General features: G+C 40.4%; 1 protein-coding gene across 1 annotated transcript in view; it reads left to right on the plus strand.

Moving 5' to 3' along the window:
- Positions 1-15,296, plus strand: part of MACROD2 (mono-ADP ribosylhydrolase 2) — a gene marked incomplete at its 5' end in the record, with an annotated part of 837,700 nt that overhangs the window by 168,422 nt on the left and 653,982 nt on the right. Inside the window, 1 exon segment of the mRNA XM_079550710.1 lies at positions 3,825-3,854. Coding sequence (XP_079406836.1) covers positions 3,825-3,854 — 30 coding nt within the window.

A 15,296-nucleotide genomic window follows, 5' to 3' on the forward strand; every position in this document is an offset into this window, starting at 1 on the left:
CAGGGAACTGTGTATATTACAATCACATTTTGAGATATGTATCGTGATTGATTTTCAAAATTGATGCCCAGCAATCTATTGTAGTTTGTAATGAGGTGGTTTCAGAAATGTTGGTCAGGTCAGCTTGAAAGGATAATGTTAGAAACAAAAGGAGGTGCAGGAAGTCCTTACCATGCGTTTTGTTGTAGTACCTTTAAACTTACTTTTCTTTCTTGTTCTCTGTCTCAGTGATGGTAACGATTCTCCTCCCCTACTCTACTGAATCTTGCATGATTTGAGAATTCTATTCATCTCTGGAATAGAGAGGTATGGGCAGAAGATTAGTCAAGACAGATTTACGAGATATCCACAAATATTGTCCTGTGTGCTACTTAAGGCTGGGCATGCCCTGAGTTGGGTGGCAGAGCTGTGCATGCACAGTGTAAGGCTGCAGCCTGGGAGGCAGTTTAGACCACACCAGCTTTGTAGGCCGAAAGCTCCAAAGTCCCGCTGCTGGTTGCTCAGACATACCTACCTGCCTCTACAATTCATGCTTCGTTCCAGGTGTTTTGCAAGACTTGTCATTTGGGAGCACTGCTGGATGAAATGCAGCTGTGAATTAGCATAGGGGAAGGAGAAGTCATACTGCTGCAATGTAATGTGATGTGGCTACAGCTCTGGAGCTGTGCTCTCTGAGTCCAGGTGAAAATCCCCAGTTGTGGCTGTGGGTAAGGTGTTCTTACAGTGCTAAGCAACTGGGCATTTCTTTAATGGTAACACTTTCCCAAGTGTTCCCAAGTTGGCTGGATAATAGGAAAAACTTCTCCAGAAAAGTGATGAGGCACTGGCACAGGGTGCCTGGGGAGGTGGTTCAGTTGCTGTCGCTGGTATTGTTCGACAGTGGGGATGTGGAACTCAGGACATGGTTTAGTGGGCAGGATTGATGGTACGTGGAGGTTGGACTGGATTGATTTAGAAGTCTTTTCAAACCTTAATGATTCTATGATTCTGTGAAAAATGGATTGGAATGTTTTGTTGAAGCTGCAACAGGTGCACTGAAGCAAAAAATCTGTTAGAAGTGTGTTTTTGCTGTTTCTACAGAGAAGAGTGTGGTGCTGACTTATGTTATTAGCAAGTTTTAGAAATGTATTGGAAAGGTAAACATTATCAGAAAAAAATGCATGAGAAAAGCTTAATTCTCAGAGAAGCCAGCAGATAAGAGTTTGCAGTGAGGACCTTGGCTGGGTTTCAGAGGAATCGTTTTTACCGATGGTAACTTTTGTGACATTGAGGTACAGCAGGTTGTAGCGATGTCTCTCAAGTCTCTCAGAGATAATGACTGAAATCCTAAAATTTGACTCATTCAAGAACTGCAATGGTGATTGCAGGTGCATCCTACATTGCCAAAAAGAGTGATGTTGAATAGCAGACTCATGGCAGAAGATAACATTCTGTCGCTCTTATTTTATTCTGATATGGAGTACACTGATTTTTATCTCAGATATGGTCGTTTTACTGCAGGGAAGGTGATATTACCTGTTACAGGAGTACTTCAGAAGCTGCTGTAAAAATATGTGGCTGTTTGCAGTTTGTGTCTGTCCTTAATACTGAATTTCAACGAGGACAAGAGCAGGTAAATATAGAGAGATTGAAGTTCAGTATCGCTCTGTGATATTTGTGGATGACACCAAACTGAGTGGTGCAATTGATATGATAGAAGGGAGGGATGCCATCCAGAGTGACCTGGGCAGGCTTGAGAAGTAGGCCCTGATGAGCCTTGTGAAATTGAACAAGACCACATGCAAGGTGCTGCACGTGAGTTGGGGCAATCCCAGGTCAGTACTGACTGGGGGATGAGTGAACTGAGAGCAGCCCTGCAAAGAAAGAGTTGGGGGTACGAATGGGTGAAAATTGGGATATGAGCTTACGGTGCAAGCTGGAAGGTCATCAGGACAATTGTGTCCTGTGCTGTATCAAAAGAAACATGGTTGAGGACGGTGATTGTCCACCTCTACTTCACCCTTGTGAGAGCCCACCTGCAGTACTGCATTCAGCTCAGGGGCTTCCAACATAAGAAAGGTGTGCATGTGTCAAAGCGGGTCTAGAGAAGGGCCATAAAAATGATCGTAGGCGAAGCATCTCTGCTATGAGTAGAGGCTGAAGTTGTTAGGCCTAGAGAAGAGAAGGGTCCAGGGAATCCTTCTTGTAACCTTTTAATTCTTAAAGTAAGGCATGTAAAAAATATTTTTCCCCGTATTTTGTACAAGGACCCATAGTAATAGGACAAGGGGTAATGGTTTTAAACTGAAAGAAGGTACATTTGGATTAGATACTGGGAAGAAATTCATTATTGTGAGGATGATGAGGCGTTGAACCAAGTTGGCCAGAGAAGTTGTTTATGGTTCCGTCTCTCGTAGTGCTCATTGCCAGGTCAGATGGGGCACTGGGCAACTTGGTCTAGTGGAAGTGTCAATGTGGCACTAACAGTCTGGAGCTATTACGACAGTTTGTGTTTGTCAGAAAGGAGGATCCTATCTCCAAACTCGTTTGCTGCCATCGTCTGTTTCCTAGTCACAGAGTTCTGCCTCTTGTGTATCTTTCTGTGAGCCAGTTCACAGCAATAATGTGTTGAAAAACTCTATTCAAAAAGAATAGAGTCTTGTTTTCACCTCATTTACTGAGTTCAGTCTTAAGGAAGAATTCCAACAGCCAGAAGGAAGGATATCCTTTTCTGGGGATGAAAGATAGGAAAGGAGAAGAGAGAGATCTTTCCATTTTATCAGCGCAAGCTGAGGTGTGAGGGAAAGGTCAATAGTTGCAAATAGTTGAACTGAAAGCGAATGTTAAGTCAAAGATGTATGTAGAGTTTTGCAAAAATAGATGAGGAAAACTATGTTTATTGTCAATTTTCTGTGAAAGCCTCAAGAAAGCCACAGAAAAAAAAACAATTCAGGAAATTTGCTGTTAAAAGCCTTCTAGTTAAGAAGCTAAGGGAAGTAATAGAAACAATAGCTTGTAGCAACAGATAGCCTCAATACTAGAAAATACTCTATGTATCTTGTCCTGGAGCAGGACAAGTACAGGCAATAAGAAATACTGTGTCCATCCCATGTGCTGTTACTTCTATGCTGTTTTACAATATTACGATATGGCAGGGATCAGTTTCCCAACCATTTGAAGGGTGAATGCTTTACATAAGTTTTCCTTCTGTTTTTGCCTTTGTAGTGATAAGAAAGTGTTTGGTGTGGCTCCAATTCATTTGGAGGAACATCGTGCATCACCATGCTCTGAAAAACACCTTCCATAAGTGATGTATCTATTCCTGGGGTAGATAGGTAGATGGTTATAGAACAGAAACAAGAGTACTGAGAGAAATCCCAGCTTAGTTGCACACTTTGATTTTAGTGGAGCCAGGGCTTCTCATAGCTGTCCACAAAAGTCCCATGTCTCAGAAGATGTGGGGAGCTAATGAAAAGTTGCATCAGAGTTTCTCTGAAATGAGAGACTGTTATACTTCATTTGGTAATCAAAAATAAATGTGGTTTATAGAATTATAAATTCAAGATTGTAATTTCATAAGCTATTCAGTGCATTAAACTTTAATAATTTTGTTCTGTTTTATTTATTAGCTTACATGCTCAAAGATATTGCAAAATTGTGTAAAAGTAAAGATTACGATTACAAATTACATAGATTGCATTTGCAGTAAATGAGTTTGGGTAAGTGGAAACTGGTGAAATTATTGAAATAAAAGCAATGGTAAATGTTTTGTGAAACATCTGCTTTAGTTCCAACTATATTTAAGTAGCACTCAACTAACAGTTCTCCTTTTGTTCTTCTTGCAGCTAATTCCAGCCTTCTTGGAGGTGGAGGAGGTAAGTCTTCCTACCCCTACAATTCTGTGATTCTGTAGTATACTATTTATTCTGATCGTGGAATATATGCTGAGGAAATGTAGTGTTCTGTTGCTTATAAAACCGTCTGTCTTACGCGGGATGGTAAAATTATCAAATGGGAAATTCCATTGAAGTCAGTAACATTTGATACCATCAAAAACCAGAGTCTGTGACTGTTGCTGAATTCATTTTCCTCTCTGGATATGAGCAGGGGTGGCCTGTGTGTGGGACTGAAATATTAGGGAACCAAACTGTGTGTTACTCTATATTGTGGTTAAGTAATTCTATTTTTTAATTTCAGCTACTTCAGGGGAATATTGAATGCCTCTTAATGGTTTAAAAAAAGTTACAAGAATAAAACAAGGTAGAATGTCTTGTTAGTCAGGTAATGTGGCTTTATCTTTGCTCCTCTTTTTCACTTGTTTCCTTGCCCCATTCCTGCTTGAATTATGAAATGGATTTCAGTACAAATTGCTTGTGTACGATGCTACCAACATATCTACTAGTAAGACAGAGGCACAAGTGTGTGTAGCGAGCGTTGTTTCTAAATACGTTTCCTTTTTGAACATCGGTGCTATTTGGCTTTTTGCAATACTGCAGGAGCTAACATGAGTGTTACAATTCAGGAAAAAAACATGCAGTGCTTGATTTCAGTTTTCTGTTACTTACCCTGCCTCCCAGAGGGAAGTAAAAGAGCTCAGTTCTGGAAATTTCACAATGTAGGAGCAGTGCAGGCAGCTACTAATCTTTCTTCCTGGCTGGAGTTAAAAGGACTTGATGATCAGAGCTTACATATGCAAGGGTAAAGGAAAGAGCTCTGCAAAAAAAAAAAAAAAAGACAGAAAATTGCTGTTGCTTGTGAGGCTTTTGTTTTAACAACCTTAACTGAATAAGCAGCCCTTATTTGTGAATCATGAGCATGGGATTGTCACATGAAAAGGTGCTTGACAACTGCACCGAGACATCTAAATAAAATGGTTTGCGCTTCTCAGCTGTATATCTGGATGTTAAATGTATGGAAGCCTTACCTGATAATCCCGTTGGATTAATGTGTTTCTTTTGATTTGAGCTAGTTGCTTGCAGTATACCGATTTTTTTGTCTTTGTTTAAAAGATAATCCTTTAAAAGGTAATCCTTTGCTAGCGAGTCGTGTTCCCATGGAGCGATCAGCGCACCTCCTCTCCACTGCTTACTCCCAGCTGGTAATGTGGAAAAAAAAAATCAATGCAAATGTTCAAATTCCAATCAGGTTCCCAGAGCACTGCAGCTCCTAACAGGATTTGTCTATTGACTTTCACTGGTATTTATTCAGCTGGACTGTACTTCAAAAGTTGATATCTTTTCAGCATGGCGCTTGGTAGCGTGGCCCTCTCTCCATGGCATAGGGGATTTTTCCTGTCGTTTAGGGATATTTTTGCTGCCTTCCCCACTGCTGCTCTGAGCTGGACAGCCACACAGCTGGGGAGCTGATTATGTCAAAGTGTCTGACCTGTGTTTCATGTCTTAACCGTGGGAAGTGAAGGACGTTTGTCCAAAGAAGATGAATCACTTAGGAATCTGAAGTAACTTAACTGAGGGAACATGCCGGCAAGCAGCACCCCACAGATGTGCTGTGGCTGGGCACCCACACGCAGCGCCATGTTGGCCTCTGCTGCTGAACGTGCCGGGGCCAGGCAGAGATTTGTGCAGCTCTGTGCTTCTCCATGATGTCCTGTGTGGACAGTCAAACAAGGGGAAGTTGCTCTGGTTGCAGCAGTGAGCAGTCATGTTGCTTCTTGGCCACAGGTGTAATTCACTTCCTCTGCAGATTAAACATGTGCTCAACTACACAGCGTGTTTTTCCCTCTACCAGCCAAAATAAAGGCTGAAAATCTCTGATTCCTATTTATTTATTGGCAGTTGATGAACTTCTGATGACTGATTCTTGTATTGGGGGTTTAAAAAAAAAAAAAAAAAAAAAAAAAAGGGCTGCTGCAGGAGGTGGGCTCAGGCCTCTGCCCCCGTTCCTGCCTTGGCACCTCTCCTCATGGCAGTGGCGCTGCCTGCTGAGGTGATGGCCGCAGTGGGCAGCTGAGGTCAGCGTGCTGCTGCTCCTTTCTTCCCGTTCTCCCAGTTCCCCTCGTGCCCTGACGTTGCTTTTTGGCTTTTGCCACTTTTCTGAAGTAAGCTTTCACAGCAGTGCCAGAAGCACCTCTGGTGGGGTCAGATTTTGGCGCAGGGTGTGGTCTGCTGGGGAGCTGCAGCTGGCCTGCATCCAGCAGCACTGACCTCTCACAGAGGTCTTCTCACAGAGGAGGTCTCCCCACAGCCAAGCTGCTTCCAAACACTTGCAAACAGCCCCCAGTGCAATCCCGGATCCTGTCATCTCTGGTGGAGGATAATTGCACATCCTGTTGGTTGATGATGGAGGTAAAATACCCAAAGTGGTTGCTTTGTGGCTTAGAGTTCGATTGCTTACTGTTGCACTCCAGAGGGGCTGTGAGCTACTGTGGGGTACGGCAGCCATCTTACCCTTGGTCACTTCCAGTGTAGAGTGGACTCGTTTAGGTTTACTAAATCAGGCTAAAAGCCTAAGAATTTTGCTTAAAAATTACACCTGACTTTGGACAGTAGCCACAGACTGTTTGCAGCCTGCCCTTGAGGTGGCACAGCAGCTGTATTCCTTCAGACCAGAGAAATACAGACACCGTGTTCAGGCTGGACTTGCTGAGGGAGCAGAGTACAGTGACCTACAGCCATCGGAGGCAGGTGAAACCCAGGCCCATGCTACTGGAGCCTGTTGGGGAACAAACCTGCTGTTGGCAGTGTGCACTCCTATGCAGAAGTGATCCCTTCCTTCAGCTGAGAGCATTTGGTTTTAAAATCCCAGGTATTATTATATATTTTTTTTCCCTTTTCCACGAGTAAGTGGTAGCAGTAGTTGGCATGCAATATTGCTGGTGAATTATTAAAACTTTATTATATATGTAAACACCAACATCTTCTTTTGATTGAGGGTACTGAATATTTATGATAATGCATAATACCAGTATAGTTTTTCCATTAATTGGATTCAGATCTCTTCAGTAACGCTGGTTAATTAAATCTCTGTGTCACTGCTGGGGGTATGAATAAGTATCTTAGTTTTACAGAAAAGGAAAATTAGAAATTCCAGCTTGCTCAAGTTGAGGCAAAAGCATTTGTGATTTTTTGAGCTGCTGTTAAGCTGTTCTGTGTTTTAAACTTTTCCAGACTCAAACACGAAATAGTTGGAAATCATTGTTTGTAAGCCCTGATCTAACCCAAATTACTCAATACTTGTGGTTAAAACAGCTTCTGGAGGAGATCTTATGAGGAATCCAGTGGGCACCATTGTTGATAAACATGGCACACTTGCTTGTAAGTCCTGGTTATTTTGGGTGGCTGCTCATCATCATTCCCATGTCACCTTGGAGCCACATCAAGGCATCGGTGTGCTTTGATTTCACAGAGCCTAAGTAACGATTTGTTCTTGCATTCCACATTTGAATGATGTCTTTTCATTTTTATGGCTATTTGGAATGAAGAGATAAAAGTACAAAAGATACCAGAAACAATTTTTCACAGAACTGTTTAATCATAAAATTGAGAAACTCACAATAGAGTTTTAGAAGAATCTTTGGTTAAATATAGATGTCGAAAGTTTCTTTCTGCTTTTCAAATTGCTCTGAAGTCTCCCAGATTTTAGTGTGAGTTTGGCGAGAAGTCTTTTTCCTTTTTCTTTCTTCACTGTTTTAAATAATTGATTTTTAATTAGGAGGCATATTTCACTGTCAGGACTAGATTTATCACACATTCAGCATCTCACTGCTCCTAATAACTTACACAGAGCATTGTGGCTTATTTGTGCATCATGTATTATTTGTTCCATTGCGTTGAACAGTGCAAAGGTGAAAATTATTAAGAAAGTTACTTGCATCGGGAGGCAAAATACTTTGAGAGATGGGTACCCTTTTAAAAAATGTATTCTGGCTGTTCAGAAATTGAGATGCTTTACTTTGCAAGGCAGTTATTACTCTACTTGCAGGTCTGGGGCTTTGCGAAGGAATGGAAGGATGTGATCTCATGCACTGTGTTAGAGCAAAGTGAGCAAGAGCTGAATTTCCCCTCCCCCTGACTGTTTTGGATAGTCTGGGGTTTGGAGTTTTGTGCCCCTTTTCCAATTACCTCATTTTCAGTTATTTTCCTTGGGGTTCATTTTTCCTTTATTTCATTTGCTGACTGTAATCAAGTTCTTGCTGCATGCTAATTTCTGGATTGGCTTGCTTTCCTTGAGCTTAAATTGAGGGTATATATAAAACAGCAAGCTAGGGAATTTTTTTCCTTGCAAGGTTTTGGTGCCTATGTTAGAGCTGGGAAAGGAAGCATCCCCGTTTAATTTGTCGTATGATAAATACAATTTTTGTCAGCTATTTGTACTTCAGAATGGTAACTTGGACTTTAAAAACTGAGATGATGCAGGTTATACTCACAGTCTTTTGGAAGCATTGTTTGGACCCAATTTAAATTGGTTGCCCCAAAAGATCTGTCTCCTTTTCTGGTTGTCTCTGTTTCGGGGCCAGTGTAAGTTTTTCTGGGCCTTTTACTAGCATGGAAAAAATTAATTGCTATGTCGTCATAAGCATGTTAGTATATCTTAAATGTAGACCAGACCTACCTCTGCAGGCTTCCAAGACATTTGGAGGCAAATCATTTTAAGCAGCTGTTATGGCTTGGGGAACTTATGTTCAAGAACTTTGTTTGGAACTGGGTTTCCTTGCATAGGATCAATTAGATTCCACTTTGAATTTGGTTCCTCTATTTGTCTTTACCTCTGCATTAGATTAGGAAAGTGGCAGGAAAAAAAATCTGTTTTCTCCTGCTGGAAAGAAATGACCACAGCCTGACTTCTGCTATGGAAAATGGGTTTAACTGAAGGAAAATGAGCTATTCTGTGTCCTTTTACCGAGCCTGAGCACAAAAATCACATGAAGGAGGAGATGGACTTTGCGCGAGGCTCTGTGTGCAGCTTCAAAATGCAAGCAGCTGCTGAAGGAATTTAATTACGTGTTCTTCCTCATCTGAATAGAGATTGAATGAAAAGGGAAGAGCGATACAGACCTGATTTTTCAATTTTATTTTTTCTCAGCAGCAAGCTGGTATCTGGGCAGATGGCTGTCACTGCTTTCAGGGCTCACTTGGGTCCCTGCATTGTACCATTTGGGACCAAGTTGGTGGTGGAGCATCCATCTTCAAACATGGGAATGGCGGGTGTTTAGCAAAGCCATATTGGTTATGGCTACTGCTGTGCAAAGAGGGGATAGTCAGTGCTTCAGAGGGGAGCGCTACGAAGGCACCCTGTCTGTTTGCTAATTGATTGTTCAAAAAGCCAATGACAACTAATGATAAATACCATTTTTTGACACCCCTCTTGGACAGGGATAAAGTTTTCATTCTCACAGCCATGACTTAGGGACACTGCTACTCATTTCGGCCATCTTCTGATAGCTAAATCTCTGGGGAAAAAAAAAAGAAGAAAAAGGTTTTTTTTTTACCATTTGAATGCTGTTACTGCTTGTAATCTGACATCAAGTTATGTAGCAAATGAATGTTCGTTTGCTTGAGAACTGAACGTTGTCCAAGGGAAAATGGGAGGCAGGGATGAGACAACTTGCAAAGCTCCCCATAGTCGTATAAAAGGAGAATACTTTGAATAGACTAGTTCTGTGCTGGCCCATGCAATAACAGTGAAAAGACAAGCCTGTTCCTTCCTGATCTGCGTTGCTCTCTGTTTTGAATTTCACAGGGTTTGGGCTTGATATTTACATAATTCAAATGCAAGTAAAGCAAAGGTTTAAATCCAAAGTTCATATTTGTACTTGACGTGCGCATAATGTGAGTGTATCCCTTGAGAGGAGAGGAGTTTGAGAAAGGAGCACTGACAGGATTCTTTCATCAAGAAAATAAGCGTTATTATTTTGTATTTTTTTTATGTCAGTCTGTTGGCATTTTCTTGTATCTTGTCAAATACATTTGTCAGATTGAGGTGTGCTTGCAACAAATGGCTTCACGGAACAAATGTGCTTCATTTTGAATTCCTGCTAGCTTCAAAAGCTTTCAGTTGCTTTGTGTGCTGTGTCGTCATATCTTAGGTGTGTAGAAAATAGCCACAAAGGTACAAAGATTTTCCTAGGGAATAATGATTGAGTAGAAGAACTGATAATAATTTAAGGAAAATGGCCATTTGCCTTTGTTGCTAATTAGTCCTTTTCTGCTAGAAGATTGCTCCTGCAATTCTGTGGGGTTGTCAAGTGTTTTATCTCTCTTTACTATTTGCATGCAGTTCTTTTTCATCTCGGTAAATAGGGTGGGTATGAGCGGGTTGTGTCCACAAGTTCCCCTGCTGCCACAGTACATCAGCCAATTAAAATGTTTATATTGATGCATTTATGTATTTCTGTACAGTTGTAATGTGAGTTACATTGTTATCCTGGTAGCTCAGGTTAGAGTGTAGCCCCTTCAAGGTCTTTGGTTCACCCCCAAATCTTGTTATTTATGAGCTTTTTGTTGGATCAGATCAAAGCAAAGAGATTTCTCTGTAATTCTACCTCTTTTATAGAATTTGCTCATTGTGTAAGCTAGGCCTTTGGTTACAGGTCAGTTACTCTTGAAACACTTTATGTACATAAGCATGTTTTTTGCTTTCAGTTATTGCAGTGGGTTCTTACGTACGAGATTTAGTTCAACTTTAATTAAAATTAGTGACTTCTCGTTCTCTACTGCACCTAGAGATACAATAATGATAACTGTATAAATAAATGGACATCGTTTATTTCAGAAGACTTTTAACACACACTGCTGTGATTGTATTTGAAGTGTGTGCTCTAATTTCAAATTTCCTTTTTTTTTTGTTATTTAAACATGGTATCTATTTTGGTCCTTGGCTTGAAAGGGTGCTAATTTCCTTTCTCCAGTCATTTTATAGATGGTTATAGTTATGGGTAATAGTCGTAAGCAGGAAGTCTTTGGATTGATAAGTATTTTTTACTTGCATGCTGCCTAATTGTATCCTGTAAATTACAGTTTCTCAGCAGTTATTTTAAAAGAAAAAAAAATGTGTTTTGCTGTTTACAGGAACTGATCAGATATATGAGCAAGTGATAAGTCTCAGGCATGTTCTGGTAGCTCCGCATAAATATCTTTCCTTTCTTTAGTTATGCCGACTTAAAAAAGTCATTTTGGGTAAGTTTACTGCTCTTGTCAGTGGAAAAAGAACATGACTGTGTGTTTTCTGTCAGGAAAATAATTTGACCTGCAGTTTGTCCAGATCGTGGTTATTTTTGTCCTCAGCCTTCAGGAGTGCTGCTGCGTTGCTTTGGTCAGGCACTGGGAGATAATGCTTCATTATTCACCCAGCACTTACGAAGTGCTGCATCCACAGCACTCAGCTCTGGATCTCCCATAGCCTGTCACGTTTTGCCTCCCTTCTTTTCCTTTTCTTTGAAGCAAATTGCACTGCTGTCTACCTGAGGTGGAAGAATGAGCATACGCAGTTTCACATGTATGTTTTGCTTATGACTTTCAAATGTACATACTTGTATGCATACGTGGCTATATACACTTGTGACCAAATGCAGTAGTCTTTTCAGAGGCTCAGGCTTAGTGTGTTTGCACAAGCACGTGTAGAAATAAATAAAAAAGCTATGGCATTCATTTTGTTAGGCCAGGAAAAAGCCTTTGGTTCATGGTCACTGAAAATTTCAGGCACTCTTGATAAAAATCCAAGCCGAAAAGGCAGGCAGTTATATAAGGAACATATTTCTTTATTTTTTCCATTTGTTTCATACTGTAGGACAGGGCTACAAATCAGGATGGGAGATCACAAAGCTCCTCGAATCCACAGATTTCACGTGATGTGTAAGTCAACTCACAGTAGGTTTGTCAAGTGGATTGCATGTATGTTCCAACAGTGTTAAACACTTCCTTCTATGCAGAGAAATACATATGTCACCTATGCAGAGCACAACTGTTTTTAAATGTAATAGAGTGCACTCCGATATCTCAGGATCATTCTGTAGAGGCTCTCCCCCTTGTAGCTGCAGGTGCAAAGCACAGCTCCCAGGATGAGAATGGAGAAAATGGGAGTGCTGGAACCAACGCACGTAGGTAGCTCTGTGTTACAGTGAAAATGGAATAAATCAAGCGTTTGAGTAATTCTGCATGCCAGTCTACAGAAGACAGTTGATAAAATTAAGCAGTTAGTCGGTTTCCTTAAAGAAAAATCTGTAAATTGGGACGTTTGTCAAGGATGTTCTGTTTCGTGGCTGACAGTCTGAGCAGCATCCCTTTTGCTGAGGTAGGAATGAGGTGAGTGCTGCTGTGAAGACAGGATTTGTTAGGCTCACATAGGAGTTGGAGGGGTTTTAGATCTGTTTTTCAGATGTAATGTCTAAGAGCTGTTGTTCCCAGCCTGTGATAGAAGGGCTGTTTTATTGAACAGGAAGAAAACGCAAACTGCAATTTAAATCATTAAAAGCCACATTTATTTATTTTTATGGCTGATATTAAAACAAATAGAACAGGGGAAATGAAGGAGTGAGGGATGTACTTGACTGGGGGGCATAGAGGCTCTTCAAGAATATCAGACACTTGCTGAAACTTTTGCACTGGGACAGGGCAACAGCCGAAGTACAAAATAGAGATCTTCAGAGTTCCTTGGCAGTATCTCCATGTGCCGAGCTACATCAACCTTATCTAAATAATGCAGATGTGAGCAGCAAGGCATGGAAAATTGCAACAGCCATGTATTGATCCTGGCTGGTTGCTCGTTTTACAACGTGTGCTTGTCCAGTAAAATGAGAATATGGGCACTGCACAGCAGTAGCACCTGCCCAACGTGTGTCCATGGGTGACCTGGGCTCGGAGGAGATGGACTCTGGGAACTGAAAGTTGAAGACTTGACACCTTGACTTCCATAATTGAAAGGATAATTTATTTTTTCTTGCTTCTGATGAAAGCAGTTACTTGTTAATCATTGTGTTTTCAAGTTAATCTGGACTAAAACCCCAGACTAAACGAGAGGCAAGCAAAAATGAAATGTCAAAATGACAGAAATTATAGAGTTTATAACTTCTTGCCACGTAGGAGGAAGGATTATGAAATCAGTGTCTCACTCACACTGCAGTTACAAGTTCCTGCTCTTTCCAGAGAGTTTCTCTTTTCCTTTAATAGCCGGCCTGTGCTGATCATGTTTTTCCAAAGTTTCTTTGTTCTGTGCAAAACACAGATTATAATGTGTAGCTTTTCAAAAGCCAGGAAAATCTCCAGCAGAGCATCTGGCAAGATGGCTGAGTTTTGGAAGGATTTGTCCCTCGTATCTGTGTGTGTGCCTGTCCATGCAGCTCTCTGTATCCAGTTTTGAGAACCGTCTGTCAAGCAGACAATGTTAATGGAAAGATTTTTTGACTTAAAAGTAGGAAAAAAAAACAAATGCTGTGATTGCTGATGATGGATTAAAGCTCTTACATTTGTGGAACTTGTTAAAAACCTGCAAGTACAAGTTTGTGTGCAGTTCCTCATCTTTTCTAAGTGGTAGGTTGGACGGTAACACAGATTCCAGTTGCTCATTCTCATTCTTTGCCATACAAGAGGCTACAAAGTAGAGTGCGGCTATGATTTAAGAAACAAATCAAAATAACATTTAAAAAAAAAACAGCAGAAGTAGGGAAACAATAAACTGAGGTGTGAAATAACTACAGACAGATACTGCTGAGAATGGCTTTGCTAGGACAGAAAATGCATGATGAGCCCCATCCATCTGAGCATTGTTATTGCAGCATTTGAATGCTCCACAAAGATTTGCTAAATCTCTGCAAACAGAGATGTAACGTTTCCTCTCTTTAACAGCTTAGAAAACGAGACAAGGAAACAGTATGCTTTTGCCAAAGAGACCAGTAGGTCCAAACAGAAAAGAGCAAAAATCCGATCTCTGAAGGCAGCGTGTAACTCACTGGGGTTTCATGGTGTCTGTGTGAGTTTTGCAATTTGGATTAAATTTGGATTAATTAAAATTCCTATTTGGAAGGAAAAGGAACTGTAACTTTATTGCCAGTTTCGTGGGTAGAAATGGGACGATATGTGGAAAAAGTGAAAACCTACTCTATGGAGAGCAACTTTCCGATTGGTTGTACAGCAGATTCCCTGGGGAGTGGCAGAAGGGCCAGCGACTGGAAAGGAGATTTTGATACTCAGCTGCTTCTACGCAAATGAAGATAAGAGCTGGATATGGCAAAAATGTGATGTAGTAGAAGCTGCCACTGTTAATGATTCTAGAGTAAATAGCAATTTGCTGTACTGACTGAGGGCTTTTCTGTGTTAAACTTGTATTCTGAATTTGGACAATACTAATAACAAAGCAGTTCAAAATCATTTTGATGACAAAAAAATCCCAAACCCGCTGGAAATACAAGAAATACTGTTTTATTATCTACCAAATCTGCTATGCCAACAGCAGAATAGCGTCAGTGGATCTTCTATTAAAAAAACTAGCTTATACTTACGTATATACTTACTAGCTTATACTTATGTGTTAAAAGGAGTTTTTCTTTCATTTACAAAGTTGTCTTAGTGACATCTTCTCCTTGTTCTTATGTAAACGCTCTGTAATCTGCAGAGTTTAGAATTCAGGATTCTTTTAAAGCCAATTCACCTTATCTTTTTTTTTTTTTTTTTTTTTTTTTTTTTGCCATTTGGACTGATGGAGCTGCAGTGTTGTAGTTTTGGCTACATACACAGTAGCAAAGAACAAAATATTTTTTGTCACACTTTTACTGTTACAGTTCAGTCTGTTCCTTTTACATTATTAGTTTGTTTCTCTGGCCTTTATAGAGGCATCTGTTTTAATTTTTATTGAGCGAGACTACAGCTTAGCAAACTCATGTAAGCTTCACAAATCATTCACAAATGTGAATGATTAGATCAGTTATGTCTTGGCTGAGTGATCTATGAGTGCATTATATGCACAGAATGTTACAAGGATGTTATTAAGGTGTAAAACCAAGTACTTAAAGTTAGGAAGTGCCAATATTAAAGCTGCCTGCAGGCTTGAAGTCTCTATGCATTATGTATTTAAAATATTGCCTCTAACTATACAAATGCACTGTTTTTGTATGGCTGGAACCTCATAGCAGTCATGGGCTTCATTCAGAGTGTAATCCTGTGTGTTATTTGTAGTATTCTTGAACCCTAGTCTGCAAACCAGTGCTAGTTATGGTACTTATGAGTTTGGCACATGATTTCGTAAGTAAATCTGATATTCATAGGTAATTTATCTTCCCCAAACCACTGGTGTTATCTTTACCAAGGAGAGAAAAAAAAGAGATAAAGATCAGAATTCTAATTCTAAGGTCAAAGCTATGAACCAGG

The sequence above is a fragment of the Tetrao urogallus genome, assembly GCF_951394365.1.
Source record: "Tetrao urogallus genome assembly, chromosome: 2".
NCBI lineage: Eukaryota > Metazoa > Chordata > Aves > Galliformes > Phasianidae > Tetrao > Tetrao urogallus.